At 42.7% G+C, this 27325-nt stretch overlaps 2 protein-coding genes and 1 long non-coding RNA gene across 5 annotated transcripts; 1 reads left to right on the top strand and 2 right to left on the bottom strand.

Moving 5' to 3' along the window:
• The first annotated feature begins 1934 nt into the window (after window positions 1-1934).
• slc22a17 (solute carrier family 22 member 17) lies at window positions 1935-11876 on the top strand. Of its 2 annotated transcripts, XM_058059370.1 has the most exons (11): window positions 1935-2416; window positions 2540-2632; window positions 2710-3216; window positions 6381-6484; window positions 6682-6836; window positions 6937-7102; window positions 7631-7755; window positions 8038-8143; window positions 8221-8444; window positions 9927-10038; window positions 10104-11876. In XM_058059370.1, exons 2-11 carry the CDS (start codon window positions 2630-2632, stop codon window positions 10378-10380), a joined length of 1779 nt encoding a protein of 592 aa, XP_057915353.1. In that variant the 5' UTR covers window positions 1935-2416; window positions 2540-2629; the 3' UTR covers window positions 10381-11876. The 2 variants fall into 2 exon arrangements, with proteins under 2 accessions (XP_057915353.1, XP_057915354.1); XM_058059371.1 differs by lacking the exon at window positions 2540-2632 and having other exon boundaries at window positions 1936-2416.
• LOC131108437 (uncharacterized) lies at window positions 2873-13131 on the bottom strand. The gene is made up of 3 exons (XR_009120455.1): window positions 8306-13131; window positions 7167-7230; window positions 2873-7096 (listed from the first exon to the last, which is right to left on the bottom strand). It is a non-coding gene; the product is annotated as an uncharacterized LOC131108437 (long non-coding RNA).
• A 266-nt stretch (window positions 13132-13397) lies between these two features.
• zmp:0000000991 (mucin-2) lies at window positions 13398-27231 on the bottom strand. 2 transcript variants are annotated; one of them, XM_058059368.1, is made up of 5 exons: window positions 27021-27231; window positions 23571-23647; window positions 23235-23376; window positions 21213-21258; window positions 13398-19875 (listed from the first exon to the last, which is right to left on the bottom strand). In XM_058059368.1, exons 1-5 carry the CDS (start codon window positions 27092-27094, stop codon window positions 15466-15468), a joined length of 4749 nt encoding a protein of 1582 aa, XP_057915351.1. In that variant the 5' UTR covers window positions 27095-27231; the 3' UTR covers window positions 13398-15465. The 2 variants fall into 2 exon arrangements, with proteins under 2 accessions (XP_057915351.1, XP_057915352.1); XM_058059369.1 differs by lacking the exons at window positions 23571-23647; window positions 27021-27231 and having other exon boundaries at window positions 14330-19875; window positions 23239-23378.
• Window positions 27232-27325: the final 94 nt, after the last annotated feature.

The following is a 27325-nucleotide window of genomic DNA, read 5'->3' as shown; positions in this document are numbered from 1 at the left end:
TATATATATATTTTCCATTTTCCATACTATATTTCAACTTTCTTATTAAATAATCTTTGTAAACTGTCTTTTCAGAATATTTTGACTTTATTACCATAATATTCTAACTCCTTACCTAATTAAAAAAAATAACACCTTATTTTTTCTCATGACATTAAGACTGAAAAAACAGTTAATATTTCACCTCAAAGCTACTAAAATTATTATTTTTTCTCCTACTAATATTACCAGTTTATTTCAGTAAAATTGTAACTTTTGTATCTTTTCCATTACTGCTGTTGTTGTTTTTTTAATCTTCAGCTTTCTAAAGAATAATGCCTTTTTTCTCCCAGCCCCTCCCTTGACTTTACTCTTAAAAAATAAACGCTGACTTTTTTTTCCATTTCGGCTGTTATCATTTAAAAAAAAATCCAACTATTTCAATTTGTTCTTGTACATTTTCTTCTGGTAATTATGACGTGATTCCCATCATATTTTGACTTTATTCCCATCATATTATAGTTTTTCCCCCCCAACTAATTTCCCCACATTACTACTCCATTTGTTGTTTTGCTTGCTTCTCACAATAGTATGACTTTCCTTTAATATTTCAGCTGGACAGACATAAAATGGTATATTTTTGCTCATCATATTACGTTATTCTCATAAAATGACGACTTTTTCTCATTAGATGAATATAATAATAATGTAACATCTACTAATATACAGTATCCTTTCAGAATAAAAAAACAAGCTGCAGACACCCCTGATGATATGATCATGCGTCTTACCATTTCAAATCTATCTATCTATCTACAGTGGCGATGGCATATTCAGCACCAAACATTGACTTCTTGTGTGTGACCCGAGCATGTCTGTCGAAATGTCCCCGCAGAATCGTGTGGGGCAATATGTGGTCCTCGGACTGCAACATCGCCACAGAGTGAGGAAAGAACGTATTTCATCTAATTACCCAACAACCAGCAGGCCATATGAACCCCACCAAGCACACACATATTAAAATCATGCCCTGACGGCAGTAACACGCAAACTGCGATCTGTGCAAACCTTATTTTAGCATGATTACGCTGGATGCTGTTACTGTTAGCCTCCCCCGATATTTGTGGCATTAGTATTCGCCTGGTATTCATACTGACTTTATGAGCAGATATACATATACAAGGGTCGTGGGGGTGCTGGAGCCTATCCCAGCTGTCTTCGGGCGAGAAGCAGGGCACATATAGACAAACAACCATTCACACTCACATTCATACCTATGGACAATTTGAAGTCGCCAATTAACCTAGCATGTTTTTGGAACGTGGGAGGAAACCGGAGTACCCGGAAAAAACCCACGAATGCACGGGAAGAACATGCAAACTCCACACAGAGATGGTGGGATTGAACTCGGGTCTCCTAGCTGTGACGCCTGTGCGCTAACCACTTAATATTATATCAATTTGCATACAATAGCCCAGTTTAATGTTTGTTTTTGTTGTTTTCAAGCCTATATTTTCTTCATATGGACTTCTCTAATCATGAAACCTCACACTGCTTGTTTCTCACTCTAACTTAACAAAATTAAATGTAAGGGTCGTTTTTTTTTCTTGTTTTTAAAGTTAAATACAAGGTTCACTTGTTCTGCAGTAATGGAATAAACAGCAGACTATATGGCTCCCTCGTGTGGCAAAAAAGTGTTATCACATGAAGAAGCCTGAAAATTTAAGTGGAATTATTACTGTATTATTGGGACATACTGATTTGTCAATCATATTTAAGAACAGCTACATAACATGACATATTTGGTGTTCATACTGCATTAATTGTTTTCAAATATTAAAATCTAGGACAGAAAGTTAGCACTTTCTGCTAATGAGTAATGATTTTACGACATTTTACGTCTTTGAATCACTCAACAAACCGCACAAAAACTCACCTCATAAATAGACGATCTTTGTCAGCACCGAGACAGTAGACGTCATCGCCATTCTGGCCGACTGCAGCCGAAGTTTGTCGAAGTGGTGTCGCCGTCGGCAAAGGCTCACAACACACATGCAGTTTTCCAGACGCTCTTTGTCCGCCACCGGCTGGATGACGACACTCTTTCCTCTCAGGTGTTGTCGCTCACAACCCGTCTTTGAAATCGACACCGAATCTTGAACGGGCGTAATAATAAAAACAACAACAGCGAGAAGGAGCGTCCAGCCCGGCAAGCTTCATCATCATCATCATCATCATCACAGCTGCTGCCAGTGTTAGCTACAACACAAGTACAGCGTCCTGGTGTGTGTGTGTGCGCTTTTAACTGTTGTTTTTATAACACAATAATGTCGTTTCCTGCTGGACTACCACACAAAACTACTCCGAGGAGCTTCTCACTCCGCAATGTTTGGACGAGAAAACGCAGCACCTAAATAACACCACCATTGGAAAGGAGGTAAGGAAGAAGAGCTAGCAAAGGGTGTTAATGGCTGATGGGGTTTAGCTGCTTTATTGTATACGTTGTGCTTCCTGACCCTTACATTCCCTCCACGTTTCAACCCCTCTTCGTGTAAAAAAGCTCTTATGTAACCCGGTGGGATTCCTCTTTGCAAGACTTCCCGGCCTGTGCAACCTGGCTGCAGCTGAAGGAGAAGCATGTGGATCATACATGGTGGAATATGCTGGATGATTCGTTCAATATATCAACTCTGCAAAGTCAAAGTTGTGCAATATTTTTTTTTCCCATAGATCCTTGCAACACCTCGACCGTCAACCGCCACCATGACATCTCCAGACTCGCCCCCTCTGGTGTCCCCTTCCCCATGCCCTGCTCCTCCTCCGTCGCTCCCCACTTCCCCGGTGCCATCCTCCCCGGCCCCGTCCTCCTCCTCCCTCCCAGCCCCTCCCTTGCTGCCTCCCACAGGAGAGGTGATGGTTCTCGCTCTGGGCAGGAAGAAGCAGAGGGTCCTGATTGCGCTGTCCATCCTGCCCAATCTCTTCCTGGCTTTCCTGCTATCATCCGACCCCCTCATCACCCTCTCCTCTCCGCACCATTGCCACCTGCCGGGGCCGTCGACGTCCCCCGAGACGCTGAACGCCTCCCTGCCCTGGGATAAGGGCTTGAGGCCTGGTGACGGCGGGGGTTTGTCCCAGTGTAAGCAGTACGCCAACGGGAGCCTGACGGATGTGGTGGACTGCCAGGCCGGATGGGACTACAACATCACGGAAGGGCTGAGCAGCAACATTGTTACGGAGGTAAAGCGTCATTGAGGCTATTCAATTTCAGGTAATCAAATCGAGAGAGTTGATGTGCGACATACATGCCATCAATATTTGATGACTACGACAGGTGAAACCTGTTACAGGAGGTTTCTCTTACTGCCTCCTTCTCACATTTCTTTCTGTTTCACCAGTCAGGCCCACGTAATGTGGCATGGAGATGCCGCCATCTTTCTCCAAGGGCAAAGTTCATACTTCCAGGGTAAACATTCTGGTTTCAGGGTAAAATGTTTAGTTCCAGGGTAAAGTTATTGGTTCTTGGGTAAAGTTCTTAGTTTCTGGTTAAAATTTCCAGTTTCAGGGGTACATTTTTGAATTAAAGTAAATAGTTCCTGAGTAAAGTTCCTGATTTTAGGGTAATGTTTCTAGTTTTTGAGGAATGTTTCTGGTTAAATGTCCTTGTTCCAGGGTAAAGTTCCTAGTTCCAGTGTAAAACTTCATAGTTTGAGGGTAAAGTTTGTACTTCTAGGGTAAAGTTCCTGGTTTGAGGGTAAAGTTCCTAGTTCCAGTGTAAAATTTAATAGTTTCAGGGTAAAGTTCCTGGTTTGAGGGTGAAGTTCCTAGTTCAAATTTAAAATTTCATAGTTTCAGGGTAAAGTTATTTGTTCTTGGGTAAAGTTTCCAGTTACAGGGTGAATTTCATGGTTCCAGGGGTAAAATTCCGAGTTAAAGTAAACAGTTCCTGATTTTAGGGTAATGTTTCTAGTTTTTGGGGAAAGTTTCTGGTTAAATGTCCTTGTTCCAGGGTAAAGTTCCTAGTTCCAGTGTAAAACTTCATAGTTTGAGGGTAAAGTTTGTAGTTCTAGGGTAAAGTTTCTGGTTTGAGGGTAAAGTTCCTGGTTCCAGTGTAAAATTTAATAGTTTCAGAGTAAAGTTTGTAGTTCTAGGGTAAAGTTCATAGTTCTGGCAAAAATTCCTCATTCCAGGATAGACCTGCTGGTTCCAAGGTAAAGTTCATAATTTCAGGGTAAAGTTTCTGGTTCCTGCAGTGGAAAAGCATCTGTGGCATTAGAGACAGAGACGTTATGTCATACATACGTATATGTCCATCCAATCACCCCTTGCCTTTGAATGTGATGCCTCAGGGACATATGGATGAAATATTACAGGTCGCAATAGACTATGAAGGTAAAAGGCGCCAAAGGTTGAGGTGAAGGTCTTTAATGATGACATCATTCCTTACCTGGTGTTATTGACCATCAATCTCCAAGGTTGTAAACTCCAACCAGACCAGTTCTTCAGCTTACTGAGAATTTTGGAAATGTGATTTAAGAAAGTATGAGGGAGAAATTGTCAACATTTCTCTTGAAAGGATTTTGGGATTTCGGCGTTGGACCTTTGGCTTCGTCTAATTAAGGCTCTGTGCATTTTAATTGTGTTTTGCCTGCTGGACTTTTCCACTCAAGCTGCTCTCACACAGTGTGGCCTGTGTGTGTGTATGTGGGCACACATTGATTGAATGCCTGCACCGGAGATGTGAGCTCAAAATGCACCAGGCATCAAATGGCCTCTTTTACAGAGAAATGCACAGAAATGCTGCATCATTCCTGTCAAATGTTGCCTTTTACACGGAACGTGAAACTAAAAAGTTGATATTTTTGACAAATTATACATCATACGAAAACCGGGGCGTATGACAACAGAGCTTTGACTGTAACGCCAGAGCCTGAAAAAGGCGGGGACACGTCCGCCTTTCACAGGCAGTTAAAAAGGGGCTTTGGAAACTGTGAGCTTCGAGTCCTGAGGGACTGTATTGCAGTACCGCACTGCTTCGCTCAGCAGGAAGCAGTTCAGACCTTGGCTGCTAAGCAATGGAGTGTAGCACATCCGCAGACGCTATCTGCATTTAACGCCTGATCAATAAATTCATGAAGAACTCGTTCCCCTAAATCTTACATGTTCAGTAGAGACATGTCGACACTTCCATACTTCAACAGCTTCTCTGCCTACAGGTCCTTAAAGGCGTGCTTGGGTAATAGTCAAGTCTCTGAATACTAAATGGTTCCTCGGTTAACATCCGCCTCGGTTAGTGCGCTTTTTGGTTGACATCCAAAATTTTTGCTAAAATGTTGCCATCCGAAGACGAAATATGTACCACGGGCGTCATTTTAGGACAACAGCCTTATATCGGCGTATCAGTGCAAGAGCAAACACGACTTAAACAAACAAACAAAAGACCTCTACGACTGATATGGCTCAAAAAAGTCTCAATTTTACCAGAATAAACTTGTAATATCATGAGGAAAAATTTTGCTTTTTCATAGCAAAGTGTTGAAATATTAAGGAAAAAATATTTTATACATTGGAATAATATTTTGCAAGACAAACTAAACTAAATTAAGTTGTAATTTGTGGAAAATTAGGTCGGGGTAAAGGTTATACTATGAAGGGAATAAAGTCATTATATTACAAAAAGAATTTACAAAGATTATTAAAAGAAAGTTGAAATATTTTGAAAAAATCAACAGCAAAAATGTGTAAAACAAGAGCAAAGATTGAATAGTACGCTACCATAGTGGCATATCCGATGACACATCCTTTAAAAAAAAAAAAAAGTTGCCATTGAAGCGAGTCCGAAAGGTCGCTTATGCAGTTTTTCGAGCTCTAACAAAGCCCAAAGCTAACACTGCCAGTGCCTCGTTGGTAAAACCAGTCTAGTGAGTCTCGGAACTTGTTTGTGTGCATTTTCCCAACGTGTGTCCACCCACATGAACACCCTGGCCTGCTATGCCGCTTGCCCTGGTGGGGGCCGCTGCGCAGTGGATGACAGATGGTTTGTGACAAGCCTTTATGTTTCTGCGCTCCAGTTCCAATCAGGCAGGCGACCCTCTTGTGTCTCTCACTTTCCACCATTACGATCATCAAGAAAGGGCTTCCCTAACAGTGGATACAAGATTGTCATTACTGTCTCCATGGCGATTATGCGGATATTACTGTGTTTGTAGAGAAAAATAAATAAGTCTACCTCATACATCTACATTTGTGGCAGCTGTTTTTAGTTAAGGATGACTTTTCATGTGACTGCACTAATTAGTGCAGTGAACGTGTTTGAGCACGCTTACGTAATTACTGATGAAATTCGTAACACTAAAAATCCAATAGAAAAACTGCACTGATGATAATTAACGTCTTGTGTGTAGTGGGATCTCGTGTGCACTCGCTACTGGCTGGTCCCTGTGGAGGAGGTGTGCTTCATCCTGGGGGTACTCACCGGATGTCTTGGCTTGGGATTTGCTGCTGACAGGTGACTAAATACACACACATATGTATATTTATATATTTACATTATGTTTGTAGCATTCACCTTGCTTCTTATTTGCAGTTCTTCTTGTCAGAATCCAATAATAATAATAATAATAATAATAATGATTTTTCTCTTCCTCAGTCTGTGTTTCTCTTTAAAAATGCACCTAAAATTGCCGTCTGTGTGTTTCTTTGCAGAATCGGCCGCTCCAAGACCTTGCTGACATCACTCACCCTGTCGGTGGTGTTTGGTGTTCTGGTGTGCGTGTCCCCGTACCCCTCCATTTTCATTGTCATGCGCTTCTGTCTGGCGGCGACGACCGCTGGAGTCTACCTCACCCTGTACATCTCTCGTGAGTTTTAACACATCTCGCCTTTATGGGCATGCTTGCTTGGATAAACAATAATAATCCCGCTTCCTGTTGACATAATACGTACTTGCTTGTCTCTCAGGCCTGGAGCTGTGCGAGCCGTCTTTGAGGCTGATAGCCACCATGCTGGGGGGGCTGACGACTGTTGCCGGGGAGCTGCTGCTGCTGGCTGTGGCCCTTGGCTGCCAGTCCTGGAGGGGTCTGCTGGGGGCCGGTGCCGCCCCACTAACGCTCTTCCTCAGCTACAGGTACGAGAGAATTGACATGAGTCTATGCATTCTATATCTGTTATATTGATTTATCGGCACAAACCTTTGTATGATGTGATGCTGGTGCCAGAACACCTCACCATGTTCCCCCAGGGGCGCCAGGTCCACTATTTGAGAAGCACTGCTTTAGTATAACTGCTGCTTCATTGTGAATGCTACGCATTTAAATGAGTATTTGTTAGCTGGAAAACAACCACAGGCTCATAAAGATGCAACAAGCGCGTTTAGAATCGTGATTGACATTTGATAAAAGTCTCTCGATTCCATCTGAGGTGCTTGTTTTGGGTTGTATTGATTTCCTCATCACGCTGAGCCCTTTAGCTCATGTCAGCACGCATTAAAGCCACTTTATCAAGTGTCCGTAATCCCTTAAGACCTCCAAAACCAAATTCGCATGTAAGAACCACACAGAATGCGATGTGAGCCGTGACGGTTCCTTTCCGCACGTGTGGCTAATCCCACGCCATGATGCTGGGTAAAAAAGGTCAGCTTGACTTATGTCTGCAGCATTCCTGGAGTTTTTCCAGAGTCTCCTCGCTGGCTTCTGCTGTCTGAGCGGCATGGAGACATGAACTCCTTCAGCGAGAGGAGAAACTCCAACAGAGATGTGAGGGACGACGAGAGCTTCACAGGTACGATGTCCATGTAGCCTCTGTTGTTCATATTTTTATTATTTATTATTGTTGGCAGCATCTTCAATGAATGATGCACCTTATAAAACCTTCCAGCTACATCCCACGGTCTTATCAGATTTCTTAAACGATGCTAAATACAACAGCATCGCTGCTAGTCACCTTGATGTTCCTGTAGAAGCATCTCGCCCCTCTATGAACATGAATGGAACTAGCATGGATATTGATTGAATGAGAAACCAGGTCAGAGCGTCTTTGTCCTTCTTTGTGTGTCGCCGCCAGAACTGGATTCCGAGACAACTGCCTCCTCACGTCCCCGCCTCTCCTTCCCTGAGCTCTTCCACAGCAGGAACATTTGGAAGAACCTCTGTGTGCTGGGCTTCACCTCGTAAGGCGTCCCCAGTCACGTGATTCAGGTCTTTCCTATCTGAGAATCTCACCCGGATGCGTCCTATCCTCCCCCAGATTCATCTCCCACGGCATTAGCCACTGCTACAGCTCTTTCCGAGGTGACGTCAGAGGCACGGCCCCCAGCTTCTACTGGACGTACCTGCTATCCGTGTGCGCCGGGGGCGGGGCCTGGCTGTTGTTGTGGGCGACGGTAAACAGGTGCGGTCGCCGTGGCATCCTGCTGCTCTCCATGACGATGACAGGCCTGGCGTCTTTGATCCTTTTGGGACTCATGAAGTGTAAGTATGTGCTTTACTTCTTCAAGCCATCAGGAAAACCCAGCGTAGAAGGCTGTACGGGGAGAATAGGATACAATGATTCATAAAGTAGATATGATTCAGTTTTAATTAGCATGGTACAGAATTGACAGGATTGTCTTAGTCTCTGTCTCCCTCTTGTGGTCAAAAAGTAGTAGCACATAAATAGAGCAAAGCTGCACACTTTCTGGTTTGGGTTTCCATGGTGGGGGGTGACATCATAGCAGCGTGACACAGCAGAACCTTTCCACCTTCAGCAAAGAAGAAACACGACATGTTAAAGAACCATCATGGATGATATTTCAAGGTTTTTTTTCTTTTCAGGAGGTAGAAGATAAGTCTTGTACTTTACCCATTCAGTACAACTGAAGACTTAAGTGTTAACCACTAAAAGTTTTTTTCTCATTTCTTTTATTTTTATTCTGTATATAATGTCATTCTAAGGCTCAGCCATAACTTTGCATTTTTAACATTTCATCAACAAACGACTAATCATACATAAAGTAATAAATACACTAAGACAGAAGCAGTGTTCACACTCAAAGATCCTCTAAATGACAAGACTGCTCTTCAAGTACATGTTACAAAAACATCTATCAAAGATCCTCAAAATGACAAGAGCTTTGCTGTTTATAGGGACCTGCTAATCAAAGATCTTCTACAAGACTGTTCTTTTAACAACGTACTACTGCAAAAACTCTTTTCAAAGATCCTCTATGGTAAGGACAGCTTTGCTGTTTGTAAGGACCAACTACAAAAAGGCTTGTCAAAGATTGTCCGCATGACAAGACTTCTCTGCTGTTCTTCAAAATATTCTGCAAAAACATCCTCCATATGACAAGCCTGATCTTTACGAACGTACTGCAAAAACAAATCAAAGATCCTCTATGGAAGACTGTTTCTTTCAGGACATACTGCAAAATCACAAAGATCCTCTATATATGTATCAAGGAGAGGTTTGCTTGTTTTTAAGAACCAACAACAAAAATGCGAGTCAAAGATCCTGTATATACCAAGACTGTTCAAATAGTCAAAGATCCTGTATATACCAAGACCGTTCAACATTTTTCAAAGATCCTCTACATGAGTTCTGCTGTGTATAAGCTACATGTCAAAGATCCTGTATATGACAAAGACTGCTCGTCAACGACCTCCTACAAAAGCACCTATCAAAGAACCTCTATCAGAAAAAATGAGCGCTCTGCTTGTTTTCAGGGAAATGCTGCAAAAATGCTCATCAAAGATCCTCTATATGACAGGACCACTCTGGTGGTTTTAAGGCCATGCTGAAAAAAAAAGATCCTCTAATCGTTGTTTTCACTCTGTTGCAAAAATGTGAGTTGCTCCTAAGTTTGCTCTGATGTTCTTTACGTCCTGGATTTCACCCGTGGGCCAGCAATTGAAGAACCCTGCATGCCACTTTAAGAAAGCTATTGCGTGACTTTGGCGTCTTTCCTGTTCCAGATCTGAGCGAGACGGCCATCACCGTGTTCTCCGTGATGGGTCTCTTCTCCTCCCAGGCCACCGCCTCCCTCTGCATCCTCTTCACGGCAGAGATCATGCCCACCGTCATCAGGTAGGACGCCCCCCCATGCGGAAGTAAAGTACTTTCCATTCACACCTGAGGGGGTGTGTCCACAGAGGCACCGGCGTGGGCGCCGTGCTGGCCTTGGGCTGCGTGGGCCGCCTCAGCTCCCCCCTCATGGACCTGAGGAACCACTACGGCTACTTCCTGCACCACGTGGTCTACTCCTCGCTGGCCCTGCTGGCCGTCTTGTCCATCCTGCTGCTGCCCGAGAGCAAGAGGAAGCCGCTGCCGCAGACGCTGGCTGACGGGGAGCAGTACCGACGTCCACCACTGGGCAGGAGGAGGCGGGACAACGTTCCGCTGCTGGCCACGCCCAACCCAGAGACCTAAACGAAAGGCGAGGACGCGTGCGTTCATGAACTAAAAGGTGATGAGGCTTCCTTTCATGATCATCATCATCATCGGCGCTGAGATGCTTCCTACTAGTCCGGTCAGATCTAGTTTTCTATGCTTTCATGCAAGCGAGCACACGTCTCAGATGTAAATAGTCTTTTCTCTGAAAGGAAGCTCTACGCTATGCAGAGGAGAGGAGCACTTTGGAAGACTGCTCCATCAGTATTAGCAGTAAGTTCAAGTCCCTGAAGCAAAAATGACCTGGCCTGGAGCCGGAATATTTATATCAAATTTTAGCTGTCATGATGACTCAAATCAGCCTTAAAAAGAAATATTATGGTTCTGGTTTGGGCATGGAGGAAACTTCCACATTCCTATCTGCATGTCTGGAAGCACTTGAAGGCCTTTTTTAGCGTTTAGCACCTCTTTAGGCGAGCGCTTAGACGGGTATGAGGAAAAGCAGAGTAGAGGCTTTAACGGTGACTCTATGAGCAATAACGCTGAATGAATGTCTGTCCATGCTGTAGCCGGGGCCCCATGATGAAGCTGCCGCGGAGCTAAAGAAGGGCCCTCGGAGCCCCTCGTTGTATTCTGCCTCATATTTTATATTCTTCCTCTTGTTGAATGTCAACATATGCTGATGTGCTCACGGTGTCTAGATCAGGCGTGGGCAAAGTGCTTTTAAACGACTGTACGGCTTCTGAAACCAGAGGCTCCGTGTATGTCATTACGGTAATACGGGGGTGTCCAAAGTGCAGACCGGGGGCCATTTGCGGCCCATAGCTGTTTTTTTAATTGGCCTGTGGCACGTTTTATAATATCATTGAACAAGAAAACAACCGTAAAAAGGGAAAAATCTGCAGTAATTTTACAAGAATATAGTAAAAAAAATATTAAGCAATCTAAAAAGAAAATTTAGTAATTTTACAAGATAATACGCTGTAATATAATGAGCAAAAATAATGGGATTTCAATAGGAGAAAATTGAAATAAGAAAAAAAATAATTAAGGTTGTAAAATTATGAGAAACTGAAAAATTAATAATTTGTGGAAAATTAGGTTGCAGAAACTAAACGTTCTAATGTTATGAGAATAAAGGCAAAATATTGTGGTGATAAATTCATAACTGGACTAATGTTTGGACACCCGTGCGGTAATCCACGGGCCGACGTCACTCCAGGAAGTCAAGGCTTTGATACGAAGCTAGCGAAGGAGAAATTCTCCAGAAAAGTGATATTTTATCCATGAATCAAAACCTCTGCCCACCCCCGGTCTAGTTTTTGCACAGAGGAATACTAAAGACTTGATGGGGACGCTTGATTAAAAGGGATTTCTCCTCCATATTTGATCCTTACGTCTAACACTGCTGATTCTGAGCGCTCAGATCAACTTAACTCTGGTAACGTTGCGTCTGAAAACACTTGATTGTTCAAATGATTGACCCAATTAGCTCTGTGACCTGATTCCACGTCCAATAAAACCGGTTACATCAACATTTGGACTCTGTGCTAATCATGTTGGACCTCAGTCAAAGCAGCGCGATTACAGTATGTGCTTTGTTCAAGGAATGTTAAACGACCTGGCACGCTGTTGGGTGCACCTGGATAAGGTAATGCATCACCTGGCCCATTCTACCTGCAACACTCTTATCACAACAATACCCAAAACTCAGCTGGATATAATCATTTCATTTAAATGTTATAATTCATCAAAACTGGAGAGTTATGTAAACATACCGGATTTTAAATAGTATCAAATATATATATACTGTATATAATGAGTATTTGCTATGTATATTTCAGGCTGAAGTAGTTTTAAAAGATGTATTTACGTATTTAAATGGTAAAAAATACATTAGCATACAGTTGTTTATATATTTTTTGGGAAGCTGCGATGCGGAATACACACACATGTAAATGATTAATTAACAGAGCGCATGAAAAAGCCATTAACTATCTGGCAAAATGCTGAACCCTCATCACACATCAGTGTGAACTTAAACTCTCCAGTAATCCGCTGAGGAATCTCGCTGTGCAATCTGAGCTGGTCTGCATGAAGCTGACGGCTAATCACTCCCCTGAGAAAGTCAGCGAAGTACTGAACACAACTCACTAAAACATTTGTGCTTATCATGTGCATCTTGTATATTTAACCACCGCAACAAGATAGCAACAAGAAAGCACATGTTGAGGAATTTCAATCAGGCACAGGAAGGGGCTGCATGCAAGGCAGGTGCTCAACACAAGGAAATAAAGGCAGCAACATGGCAAAACAAACACAACTGCTGCAAGAGGCATCTTTCTTTCCGGACAAAGGCGCACTAAAGATTATGAGGCATAAATGCGTGACAAGTGTGAAGAATAAATCACAACATGGCCCGGAATGTTCCACCCTGGTTGCAAAACAAAGGCTGCAAGGCCACAGTGTGACTTTTTACATGAAGGTGTGGACATGAAGGCTGACACTGCCCTTTCCAACCAGCAGGCGGCAGTGTAGCGTAAAAGACTTTCCTAGTATAGAATGCTATAAAAGCCACGTGATCATTGTTGCTAATTATTTGATTTACAGTATAAAGCACATCATATTACAGTACACATTTGTATTACAGTAGTTTAGTACATAATTGTACATGTTCCACTGCTAGGGAAGTTGAACTGTAAACATTTTAAATGATTACTATTTTAGACATATACTGGCTTTATACTATGAGATCATTTTAATATTTACATTTTTATTTAAATTAAGCATTTTAAATTTCAAATGAAATTATTTATATGTAAAATAAATTGAATTTTTCATTTATAATTTTAAATATAAAAATTATTTTTAAATGGTTTATTTTATTTTATTATTTTTAAACTCTTTTTAAGAGTTTTTAAAATATTTACCCATCCGTCTATTGTTTGAATTTAATTTAAATAATTTACATTTTTACCTTTGTATTATTATAACTGTGATTCAATTGAAAAAAGTACTAGTTACATTTTAATTATATGATTTAATATATATATATATATTTTAACATTACTATAGCTGTTATATTTCATTTAAAGGTTTCATTCAAACAAAATGTTTCCAGAGACTCAATGTGTAGGTTTAGGTTTCTAAACAAAGCCCTTCTTTATTGTCACCTGCACACACACACACACACACACACACACACACACACACACACACACACACACACACACACACTGCTGCAACTTCCCATGAGAGTTTATTGTCAAGTGAAAGCCAACACGGCTGCCATTTGCATGTGTAACTTCTATAGAGCAGATCCCCAATGACATAACCACCGTGTGTTATTTCAGTTTCTGGAGGTTTGTCATGTTCTAATGTGCACACTAAACAAACTGCCGCATGGTTGAACGACGCACGCGTCTGCACGGAATACGGGATGGACTTGACAAAAGCGGCCTGTTCCTCAGCCACTCATTGACTACTTAGCTTTGTGCTCACACTGCTGCACGTTCCAAGGGATGACATGATGGAAAAAGCTCATTCGAAATCAAAGCATGTGGAGCAGCCCTGCCCGCATGATGTCAAGTCATGTCCGTCGTCTCCATGGAAACGTAGAAAAAGTGAAGGGGCAAAGTACACTAAGCACTAACATCCAGTATGTGTGACTATTTTATGATTACTGCGCTCATGAGTTTGCTCAACGGTCACCATAGCAGGCAACAAAACAGAACTCCTCCCGAAAAACCTCCACCTCCACTCACCCTCGTTTATCGCTATTAATTAGTTCCAGACCTGACCGTCATATGTGAATGTGTTTGAGCACAGTGACTTCTAAATAAGGGATTTGAACATTATTAGACATGAAATAACACACTTGTACACCTTTATACTCTTATTACCCAGTATAGTAAACAAGAGAAAAATAAGACATATTAGGCATAAATTAATAATAAAATGGTTATATAATAAAATAATATCGACTCACATGTTAGCATTGGGATAGGCTCCAGCAGGATGGATGGATGGATGGATGGATGGATGTTAGCATTGGCAGCGTTCCATGTTGTTCTTTCTGTACTTCTTGCTGCAAGTCTCATAAATGTAACATTACTGACACCTAGTGACCAGTCTGGAATTCTACATGCGTCTTGAAATCTTTTTACTTCATTTAGCCAGTTTTAAGATGGAAAATGTTTAATTTAAGCCAAAAGTACACACAATTTGTTTGAATGTGCATATTTTGACAAACAGGCCGTATTCAAACACAAAACAGTATTATTTACTAGTTAATATATTTTGAGCTGAATGAAAAAGGTGTGGTTGGAAACATTTAATTTATTCATAAAAGTGATATATTAAGACTTTAAAATTGTCACTGTGTAAATATTAAGACAATATCAGGCACAGTGTTAAGTATTTTGACAACAAATATTAAATTAGCAAATATAATTCCCTAAACCATTTTACAAAAAAAAGTGGTCAAGAAAATAAACATTACAGCACCAAAAAAAATAAAAAATAAATTCTAAAAACATGAAATTATCCTTCACCAATGGAGTTATTGCTTAGCAGCAGAAGAAACCACGGCGTATCCCACCAGATATCTGACTTTATGGGTGCGTTAAAGCAGCAAGTGGATAAAAGCACAGTTACTGCGTAGTGGCGCTACCTAGTGGGGGAGTTGGTAAATGACACTTGTCCCCAATATAAGACGATGTCTCTTTTTTCCTAAGACTTTTCCCAAGAAATTAGCATCATAACTCCTTTGTTTTTTTTTATGCATGCATGGACTTTCACTTGTACATACAGCGCTATAAATCCCAGAATTCAGTTAATGCATCACACGTCAAACCCGAGGGTTAAAATGACTCCACAGAAGTAAATCCCGCACTGAAGCCATGCAGCTCTCCAAAATACGAGTGCTAAGCATCCATGTCTTTATCATAAATGTGCAGAGCAAACTGTGCATACATATTGTACATACGTACGTCCTGTTAAAATGAATCCAGACACAAAATTCCTTTAAAGTCACTTGCTGGGACCGACGGCCTTTTTCCCTACTTTTTCCGTACAATAAAAGCCTTGGATCATCAAGATTGAAGAGAAATCAAACTAACCGTCTCACAACTCTGTCTCCTTTTCTTCATTTTCGCTTTCTTCTAAGTAATATTCATCGTCGGTCGTCGTGTCCGAAGTGCTATCCGAGGACTCCTCAAAGGTGCTGAGGCTGGAGATATAACCCCGGGAGGGCAAATGCCCCCTGGGGGAATGGGTGTCCAGTGGTTCTGCTGGTGGACTGGGAAAATTTGGCGAGGAAACACTGGGAGGTTTGGACATGCGTCTGGTATGCGGCGACAAAGGGGGCGTAGGAGGGGGAGTTGGGGGGCTCACTGTATCCCAGTCAAAGTGGCAAATGTTCATGTTGGGGCTCCAACGATGTGGCGACGTTGAAGCTGTGGAGGCAGCGGCGGGACACAACGGGAGTCCGGAGCTCTGCTGAGCCAGATGTCTGGTCAGCGACCGAGGGAGAGATCGTGATCTGACTTTACCATCACTGGGGAAGCAGGACTCCATTTGGGTATCGAACATCGGTCCGTGATCGCATTTTGTTGAAAGCCATGGATTCAAATCCTCTTCTCCTCCATAAGCTGGTTCTGGTTCAGATAGGTCACCCACGCTCATGAACTTGGGCCCGGTGGAGATTCGTCCAGGTCTTGATGAGCGACTGGAAAGAACTGAGCTCACCGAGAACGACCTGCCAGGTTCGATGCCGTACTTTAAGTCAGCGTAGCAAGATGACAATTGTTCCTGACTCTGGATCGGACCTACACTTGGTGGACCTGTGGATGCCCGGCTTCTCCTTGAACTCACTCGACTCATTCCTTCCCCTGGCTCGCATGGCGATGAGGACTCCCTGCGGCGTTGCAGCTTTGGACTGTAGAACACGTTATCGTCCGCAACATCAGGTGAGGAATACGGTGAGAGTGTGGAAAGAGAGGAAAACGGGGAGAAAGGACTCTTTGAACTCGATGTAGACTTCCGGAACGTTGTAGCATGGCTCTGACTGGGACTGGTATCCGTGCACAGAAGATACTGATTGGTTGGTCTAACTTCAACCAGGTCTGACATATGCTTTGGTTGGTCTTGGTTCACTTTAGGACTTGACTGGTCCGGCCAAATGAAGAATTCGTTTTCCGTCATGGAATTCTGTACAGATAAAGTTGGAATGATGGTGTATCTGGTCGGTTCTTGCACTTCACCGTCTTTTCTTCTCTTGTTGTCCCTCATCATGAGCTGTTGGTCCCCGTCTGAAGTTCTGGTACTCTCAATGGTGGCATCACTGGTATCGCTTAATTCACTGAAAGAAGGCGTTTCTGAAGCTCGTCTCAATTTCCACGGAAATGCGGGATCTTCTTCAGAGCGTCGAGTGCTGAACGTTTGCTTCAGTTTGTTAAAAACCTGGTCTATTTTCTTGTTAGTCTTGTGGACTTTCTCGGATTCAGACATTGAAGGACCGGAGTTTGGCGTGCTGAGACTTTTCTTCATAACGAAACGACGTCTCTTTGGGTTCTGCTCGTTGTTGCTCTCTGCTGAAAAAAGCCGGAATTTTCCCATCATGCCGTCCTTCGCTTTTTTGTTGCAGACTTCGTCACTAACAGATCGGCTCTCGGTCGAGCTGCTGCCGCTTGAGCTGAGATTGGAACGACTCGTAGTTCCGTGTGAGTCTTCACTTGGGATCTTTGATAGATGTTGCAATGGTTCTTCCCTTGCGTTCCTTGGAGCAGCTGGATCCGTTTTGGAGCTCTGATGCTTTTGGGCGAGACTATCTCGGCTTTCTTGGCCGTTCTGCTGACTGATATTCTTGCAGTTGTTATTGTTGATATCGTCCGCGTGTGAGACACGACTGAAGGAATTCTCTCGTGATGGAATTTTATTCTGCCGAAGAGAAGGTCTGGGTGGTTTCCTCTGCAGCGGTTTCGACGTCGTTAAGGTTGCATCTCCATCTCCATGACAAAGCAAGGCAGCATGCGAGCTATAGTTGGAATTGGCGTTTTGGAAAAGCGGTGACCTGGGAGTCGCTTTCTTAGCTTCCACCCGGGTAGAGATGAGAGTGGAGTAAGGTGGGGGGCTGTAACGGATTTTGTACCCAGTTGAAAAATCGGGAGCTGGCGAGGGATCAGTTGGCGGGAACAAAATAGCCTGCAAGGACAGGGACCTCTGAAGTCTGCGTGGGGCCGAAACTGGTCTGTCTTGATTCATGACCACCGCCTGATCGCCGATTTGCTCGGATTTACTGGACTGCTCCCCCTCTTTCAGTACCTGATCCGCAGAGTCAGACGATGAGGATCGATACTTCCCTCCTTTCCCGACATGCAAGTTGGAAGTCTTGGGTGATGTCGTGCAGAGAGGAGTGTTTTTCGTGTTTGGACTGCTTGATCTTAAAAAGGAGAAGATGGACGGTGATCGAATAAGTCGCTGAGACCTTGAGCGAGGTAGTGGAGAAAAAGCGGGTATCTCAGTGGGTTCGGAATTCTCAGTGTCCTCCCACATGACATGCTTGACTCGCTTTCCGTGTCCTGGGAGACTCAATCTTTTTCTCTCTTTTTCCGAGTGGTTGGTTAATATTCCTCCGGCTTTGGGACTTTTCGGTTCGGCGTCAATCGTGCTCGGACGGATCAGGGCGGCAGGGTGTTTGGAAGTTTGAAGGCTTGGAGTCATTGAAGTTGGGATAGAGTCTGGGGTGCATCGACTCGCTGAAAGAACAAGGCAGGGCACAGACTTCGGCTGGAGAGGCTTCGGATTGGAGGAATAGCGTCTTTCAAAACCGAGAGTTGTGGTTTGGGATGTAGAACCACAGGACAATGATGTAGTTCTGGAGATCTCAACAGAGGAACAAGGCTTTTGGTCCTTGTGTGGGAGACCGCTGGAGATCGATGGAGAGTTCTGGCGTTCCGGAGACGTGGGCGTGAGGAAGCACTGATAATTTTTGTTCGATAATTCACTCCCATTTAATTTTAGCGAGCCATGACTTGGGAAAGACGCTTGACCATCAGGAAAACTTGAAGACTTTAGTTGTATTTTCTTTAAACTGGATTCATAGAGTTGTTTTGCTAGCTTCCCTTTGTCAATTGTATAGCCGGAATGTTTCTCTTTGACACTCTGACTTCCTCCTCGCTGTGGTTTTATCATCAGGTTAACATTGGAAACCGACTCTGCTGTGCCGTTGCTGCAATTACGGGAAACTTTATGGTTAAGACTTTGGTTGTTATTATTCAGGCTAAGAGCTGCTGGGTCACAATTATTGTTACAAAGAGGAATCAAGGGTGTGTTCGGCTTGTTTTGGAAATTGGGTGTGTCCGTGAGAACTGGAGTTGAACTGGTCTGTTGGCCAGTTTGTTGCCAACCAGACGATGAGGCCACGGGCATGTTTGAGTCGTACTGGGTTGGTTTAGATGAAGACACGTGGCTGTCCGACATCAGGTTTAATCCTATGCCCGAATCCCTCCAGTTGCGTTCCCTTCCAGATGCTCGTCGACTGAGCAGGGAAATACTTGGCTGGGTTCTGTTGGTTGTTTGCTGTAGTTTGGAAAAGGGTGTGTCATCTTTGTTGATCGGTAAAGACGAACGGAAGATTGTTTTTCCTCTTGCACTACTATCAGACAATGATGAGGAACCGACTGGTTCGGTTTCAGGCGCCTTAGGAGAAATGGATGCGGAAGAGGGAAGTGATTTAATCAGTTCTTTCCGAGGTTTGGAAAAAGGTTGAGAAAGATTTGTTGAGAAAATCTTGACATCCGGATCGGCCTTCAGCGGTATCTCAGAAGGAGCTTGGTTTGTACGAGAGAGACTGTTTAATCGTCTTAATGATAGAAGAAGACTGCTCGTTGTTGGTTTGGAACTCATAGACGAATGTCTGACATGAGGACCGCCTTCAGGATTCCTCTTTTGTGGATTCGCATCCATGGTAGAACTTACTTCTGCTTTCTTGATGTCTGTCCCTTTCACTTCCAACGAAACTGTTCGAACAAATTTAGTCTTTGATTCATAGCCCACATTTGGAGGACCGCTGTTAGCAGACCAGCCCGTTGATCTTTGCCTGGTACACTGGAATGGAGCTCTCGACTGGGCTTGCGAGATGGTGAACATCTTCTCTACGCCACTTTGAACCTCGTGAGAATGATCCGTCGAACGCGAGTCGGACCCGCCTTGTAGATTCACCAGAGTTTCCAAACTCCCGGTTGACTCGAACCTTTTGGACCGTCGAAGTCGGTCAGTCCAATTTGGGGCCAGAACTGTCACCATGGCAGACGACAACATGGCTCCGCTGGAGTCAGACTGGTCCTCAACATCGGTTTGGTCCAAATCGGTGAATTTGCAGACGGTCAATCTGGGCTGCGATATACTTCTGGATTCATGGCAAACTGTGAAAACCTCTTGGTCTTCCTTGACCAAAAACGGGATCTTCTCTGGTAATGGAGAATCGCTGGTTAAATCCTTTGGGGTGTCTGGAAGGGAAGTTGGTCCAATCACCTGCCAAAACAGGAAGTATTGGTAAGCCAAAGGTTTTTTTTGTGTTTTTTTCTGTCTTAAATTTGGATTTCAATACATGGAACACCAGGGGCGTCACTAGGTTCTGAGGACAGGGGGGGCTTAGTCCCCTGGAGATGCACAAGATATGAATGTAGTAGATATTAAAAAAAATCCAACAAACACTATTTAAATTTAAATATACACAAGTACACACAATCTACACTGCAAAACCGCTGCTCAAGCTCTGCAACCATTCTGTCCAGTGGACAGTCATCAATGATAGAATAATCATTATTATTAATTAGCCTATTATTATTACTATCATCATTATTCTTCTTCTAATTATTACTACTACTAACAGTAGTAGTAGTAGGCTAATATTAGCCTGCTTATTGATTTGCCTATTAGCCTGCCTTTGCCCTATTATATGAAATTTGTCAGATAGTTTTTTTGTAAAAAAAAATCAATAAAATAAAAAAAAATCAACAAAATATCTATAAAAATATCAAATTATTAATAATTATTTTTATTTATTATTAATAATTATTTAGGGAGTCTGAAGACTCCCTAAATAATGACGCCACTGGGAAACACAGAAAACATACACCACAGTATCCCCTCACATTTCAGACTCCCTTCCACTGAATGATGCCCCACAGGTGCTGAAATGGGTTTTAGGCGTGGAGACGTGCTTGGCTCGTGATCAGGATCATGTTGGAAAAATGCCATGCGGCCCAGTTTCCCAAAGGGAGGGAGGGGATCATGTGCTGCTTCAGAATGTCACAGTGCATGTTGGAATTCATGTTTCCCTCAATGAACTTCCCAGCACCGGCAGCCTCATGCAGCGTCAGACCATGACGCTACAACCGCCATCTTGTCAGTCAGACGCAATGAAACGTTGGATCGGCTTTTATTTTCATCGATATAAGGTTAATGCTATTTTTTATCACCAACATAAACATACATACGTTTCAACAGCAGCTGCCATCGGTCCTAAATGTGACCAAAAGTTCTCACATTTGTGAGAAGTTTCACCAAGAAAATTCATTTCTTACTGCCATTTATTATGTCCGACTGTTCCCAAGGTGTACCTCACTAAAATATTCAAACCTTGACAAACTGGTTGCCTGAAGGCGCATACACACCCTGTACTTTCTTTCTTATTCCTAAAACAACAATCCATCTGTGAGGCTTTTAAGAGCATAGAATTCCTGTCTTGTCATCTTAGCATCGATACAATCAGACAAAAGTCATTACGTGACTGTTGCTGCAACGTAATAATAAAATAAGAAATCTCAGCGCATTATTCGCCTACCTAATACCGTACCGATGCTTACCTGATATCTGCTGCCCACAGCTTTGCTCCGCTCTGATTCATTTGAACTGGAAGAACAGGAGAAAGCAGACTATTACATGGAGATATAATAAAAGGCTATAAAAGTAATAAAGTCATCGTAATAAAAACCCGTGTCGATTACACAAGACCAAAGAGCTCTCGAACGACACGGGACCTCTGGACAGGAATGTGAAAGTTTTTCAGCGCTTGGATGTCAAACATTTATCGCTGCAATGCCGAGCAACACGATGGCCGGCATTCCTCTCCTTTGGCCTTCCTTCCTCCTTCCTCCTCGCCGCTAAACAGTTTTCGCACACTTAAGTCACACCTTGAACCCATTTAAAAAAAAAAAAAAAGCACTTAGAAGGAATGTGTGTGAGACATAGTTGCACAAAGATCATACTGTACTATGGAGGTTCTCTCTCTCTCACACTAACACACACACTAACACACACACACACACACACACACACACAGTACCAGATGTCTAAATAAGGACATGATCCACGATATGCAAGAAGTGGCAAACATCCAGTCCAAGGGCGTGTCGCTCCTCTTCCCTGGGTAATTAATATCCATTGTGATTTCTCTCTCTCTCTCTTTTAGTTACAATTACCTTTTGTCTCGCTGCCTTGCACACGCGAGGGTGGAACAACATTTGAAAACAATTTGTTTACGTTTACGACTCATTAAATGGAAGAAGTTCCCATGAAGGGCGGTGCAGTTTCTTATTATGGGTTGGCGATACATATTGCCATGTAAGACGCGGGGAGGGATTGACCTGATTTACCTGCAGGAGATTTAGGTTTTTACTTCCATAAGCGCTGAAGTTATGTTTTATGTTTACTGGCGTTTGTTTTTTTGTTTGTGTTCAAAATAACTTAAAAATTCTGAATAAATTGTCGGAAATTGTGTATTTTTTGAAGAATTCTTCAAACAATTATGTTAAAGATGTCTAATAATGTTAATAGCAATATTTACAAGGTGTTTTTCTATGCAAATATTCCATTTCTAAATAAGGAATTCTACATCACAGAAATTCACCTACCACGGTTACTATTAAGTAATTAATAGTGATAAACGAGGCATTATGGTGCAGTGGCGCTAACGCTTATTTATTTATCTAATGCTGTTTCACGGGCTGCACAGCGTCCAAGTGGTTAGTGCACAGGACACACAGCTAGGAGACCCGAGTTCGATTCCAGGTACTCCGGTTTCCTCCCCCATTAAAAAAAAAAAATGCTAGGTTAATTAGCGACTCCAAATTGTCCATAGGTATGAATGTGAGTGTGAATGGTTGTTTGTCTATATGTGCCCTGTGATTGGCTGGCCACCGGTCCAGGGTGTCTCTCGCCCTAAGACAGCTGGGATAGGCTCCAGCATCCCCCGCGACCCTCTTGAGGATAAGCGGTAGAAAATGTATGAATTAATGGTACCTTTTGGGTGTTAAGTTGCTGTGTGATGAGCTAAATGTTGTTTGTAAGATGACACCATGAGTCCGACGTGCAAGCCTCATGGCTAGGAGACCCCAGTTCAATTCCACCCTCTGCCACCTTCTCTGTGTGGAGTTTGCATGTTCTCCCCGTGCATGCGTGGGTTTTCTACAGGTTTCCTCCCACATTCCAAAAACATGCTAGGTTAATTAGCGACTCCAAATTGTCCATAGGTATGAATGTGAGTGTGAATGGTTGTTTGTCTATATGTGCCCTGTGATTGGCTGGCCACCAGTCCAGGGTGTACCCCGCCTCTTGCCTGAAGACAGCTGGGATAGGCTCCAGCACCCCCGCGACCCTCGTGAGGATAAGCGGTAGAAAATTAATGGTACCTTTTGGGTGTTAAGTTGCTGTGTGATGAGGTACATGTTGCCCCTGCGACCCTCATGAATGAATGAATGAATAATAATAACCAAAATCAAAGCATATCTCCAATGCTGACTGCTCTACTGACACACAAGCATGCAAAAACGCCGCAAGGTGCGGGAAGGAGAAGACCTTCCGCGTCTGACATAACATTCCATGCTCACCTACGTAGACACGAGTCTTGCTTCCTCTTGAGTCGCAGCTCGGACTTGTTGAGGTCCAGGTTGTTGGAGAGTCTTAACAGGACAAAGGAGGTGTACCTGGGCCCGCGGTCAGCATCCACCTCTCGTCTTGGAATTATTAGTGCTGGAATAGATTGAGAGGAATTGATGGTTAATTATTGAGGGCAAGAGTGCTGCTCAAGGAAAACCATTTGCCGCGTCTTCCTTTCCGTTTGATCCCTGGCTACTACATTACGATTTTACACGATATCGTGAGTACATTTCAGCGATGTGGAGTCTTAAAATGTTGGCAGGAGGAATCAGAAGTGTGGATTTCACCTTTGGATGTTCGCTCCCGCGTGATGGGAAGACGGCAAGAGTGCTGCAGAGGCGGAGTCTCAAGCCCATTCTCCTGTCTGCAAAGTCAAATCAGTTATAATATTCATGAAATATATACTTCCTGGATATGTCAGGTTCACAGACACGATCCAATGGCATCCATTGGGAAAGGTGTGGAAAATCAATGATGGCCGTACCAGATAATAATGCCCAGTTTGCGACACTCGTGAGGATATGGATATATTTTGTTAATTTTTAATAATCTTAAAATTTGGTGAAGATGTCTATCATGAATGGACACACAAAAAAGTGTTCCAAAACAAACAGGAAGCCAGGCATTTGTATCTAAAGCAGACATTTTGGGTTACTTCACAAACTAGTATTCGGGACTTGGAGCAAATACGCCCAAATATAAAATAAAAAATATATTTGCCACAAAGCCGCAAACGTTTGTAGACGACCCCTTGAAGGTACCTGAACCCTGACTTGCGTGGAGGTGCGATAATTTATGAACGTGTTTGCTTCTGGACCACATTCTTGGTGATAAAAAGCCTAAAATGCACCCCTTTCCATCCAAAACCAGTCTTCCTTGAAGAATAATTAGTCACATGACAAGAAGAACAAACCCAAAACAGCGGATTCCCACCATGGCTGACGTTTGTTTACCGTGTCAGGTTCCTGTTCATTATTCATCTTATTAGCAGGTTACACCGTGTCACGTTATGTACACGGCGTTGACGCATTCTGCGGGCTAATTAGTCACTCTCCCACGGTGTCAGTCTCGTTGTTATTCCATGTTGTTGCATCCCTTTCTGCTTCTTCTTCTCCAGCCTTCTCCGTAGCGTCAATCTCTGTGCTGCATCAGCTTCCCGCTGGACTGATAAGCAGCAGTTATGTAATCCAACTGTGCTCAAGCCAAACTTTCTTTTACACACGGCAGCTCACGCACACACCCACACTCAGCACACATACGCCGGACCCACACTAACTACACAAAACGAACATATTATGAACACAAACGGGAACCGACATGCAACACGTGGGCCTTAAACGCACCACAGAAGACTCATACATGGCTGTTTTTAATAGTTCTATTCAGTCCTTCGTGTGAGGATGTCAAACAGGAAGGGATTACAGAGATTATACAGCAGCTCCCTCGTTACAATATGTCCATCATGCTCTTCAAATACGACTGGCATGACCTGACAGGAGGCGGATCATCATTCAGCGCCCGGTGCCAAGATCAGGGCGACCTTTTTTCCATGCAGGCGTTCTGGATCCTGACGCTCCTGCAGGCCATTTGCAGCATCGCACAAAGCGTTCAGTGGACCAGCTGGGTTTACATAACGGCTGCATGTCAAATATCAATGCTTTTATTTATCTTTATCTATGATTCTACTTGAATTGTCTATGTAACTACCTCACAACGACATTAGGGGGGTCGCATAGCGACAAATAGAGGAATGACAGCTCATAAACGCATCACAACTAAGCTTGCATGGAGTATTTACTTTATGCCTTTTTGCTTTATTTGACCATTTTTATATATTTTCTACATTTATTTTTAATTTTTTGTACATTTTTATTTAACTTTATTTGTATTTTTATTTGTACAATATAGTACCCTGGCCAATAAAAAATGAAACATCAAATATAAAAAAAATATTTTTTTTAAATTTAATACAATTTAATTCAGTGTTATTTTTTTAATAAAATATGCTGGGGGGCAATAAAATATTTAAACTATAAATTACATAAAAATACATAAAATTAAAAATCAAATATTTTTTAATTGTTTAAAATTTGGTAACATTAAAAAAAATAATAATGGTATTCTTTCTTTACATTTTCAACATGGGAGAATAAAATAATGAGGCGTGTGCTGCTCGTGGCCCTCAGGCCACACTTTGGACACCCCTGCAGCACATCAATTGACAACAAAATGACATTTTCATCTCTTATGTGTAACTCCTTACACGCTTACTTCAGATGATACGTTTACGATATTAGCGATATTAGCAATATTAGCAATATTTATTTTGCTACAGTAAACCAAGACATTTGTACAGTATGCCTACAAAGAGGCTTCAATGTGGGGATAATCATATCTGGTTTGGTTCCGCAAGAACCCAAAAGATACTTTTGTTAACGTGACAGTGATGTATCATAATTTCACTCATGCAAATATTGCAGCCCATAAACTAATGACACGATTATTCAACTATGTGATGACCAAAGTGCAAAGCACCACTGATTGTTCAACTGCAGCGTCTTCATTCTTCACTTGTTGACCAAAACATAAATAAGTACAACCTAACACGCACATTATCAGGACGCTGCAAACTATGTCATCGTTTGTTTTCATGGCTTCCAGACTGGTGACAAATTGTTTTCTTTCACAGGCTCGTTAGGCTGCAACATTGTGTGTGTGAGAGGTATGTCGGCTCACGGCTTGAGGTCCACTTGTGGGTGTGTGCTGTTTTCTGGCAACCAACACTTACATAAGAACAAGGATCCCGCCTGAACTCACAGTGTGGGTGTGTACTCGACACGGACAAACACGTAATTGAGATGTTCCAATGCTTTACACCCTAAATGTCTCTTCTGGATGCATCCAAATGGGTTATATTGGCCTTGCCATGATTTGCAACATTAAAAAGGGCGGCAAGGGCAGAACCAGACTTGTTTTTTAAGCAGCCACGCCTTTACTTTGTCACACTTGAAGCAAACTGTAAATCCTTCAGCCTGGAAATGCAGCCAGTAGCTATGTGTATCCATGGTGATAGTCCTGTTGCACATGTGAATGTGCATGCAGTGGTACCCACACAACAACAAATTCAACCTCAACCAAATAAATGTACTGTATACTGCTTGTACCACAGGTAATAAAAAAAACTGCATAGTATATATACAGTATATATCATATGTAATTCACTGAGATTGCATTTAATTTTGAGTTAGAACCAGTAAACTGAAACAAAAATACAATAAAATACACATATTTAAGTTCTAATGACATAATACAAAATTACATTATAATAATGCTCATTTAAAGATCGCACGTCAAGTACAAGTTCAATGCGTCCATGCTAATAGGTTGGCCAGCAACAAGCTCTAAACTCAAACTTGAATGCTAAATAACTCTTCAGTCTTGACGCCGAATTGCTTATAATACCGATATGGATCGTGTCAAAGTGTTTTTGACAGGATAGTGAATATTTCCGAGCGCTGCAGCGCAGTTGAACATTTAAACAAGCCATCTTTAAACGCAATTCAGCCCCACTAACAGCCTCGTGGTTCCAGCTCCTCATGGAGAAAATATAACACAAGAAAAATAGCATCCATATATCACACAATATAAATGGCATGAAAAGGTGAAATGAGCGTCAGAATGGATTTATATTATACTAAAAAGAACATTAATAAGTGACATAAGTATTTTGGACCCACCGTGCAGTCGCTGCGTCCCTGCGTGTTTCTCCTCCAAGTGTGAGCTCCAAGTGTCCTGCGTCACTTGTTGACATTCTACTTGAACCGGTTCAGTTCCTCTCCGCGATCCAGACTGACTAGACAGTGCATCTTCAACACGGAGTGTGGAATTCCTGTTGGCAGTGTGAACACAAAGCGTATCCGTCACTGCCAAGTACTCAGCAGGTCAAAGTTTCGCACCTGCTGGTCAAGTAAGGGTGGGCGATACTGCCCACTGTGGCATCGATTCGATACCGAGTGAATACAGGGCCTGTGCAATATTGACA

Source organism: Doryrhamphus excisus, chromosome 21, assembly GCF_030265055.1.
Source record: "Doryrhamphus excisus isolate RoL2022-K1 chromosome 21, RoL_Dexc_1.0, whole genome shotgun sequence".
Lineage (NCBI taxonomy): Eukaryota > Metazoa > Chordata > Actinopteri > Syngnathiformes > Syngnathidae > Doryrhamphus > Doryrhamphus excisus.
Note: the sequence above shows the minus strand (reverse complement) of the source record. Positions and strands in the feature narration are given on the sequence as shown.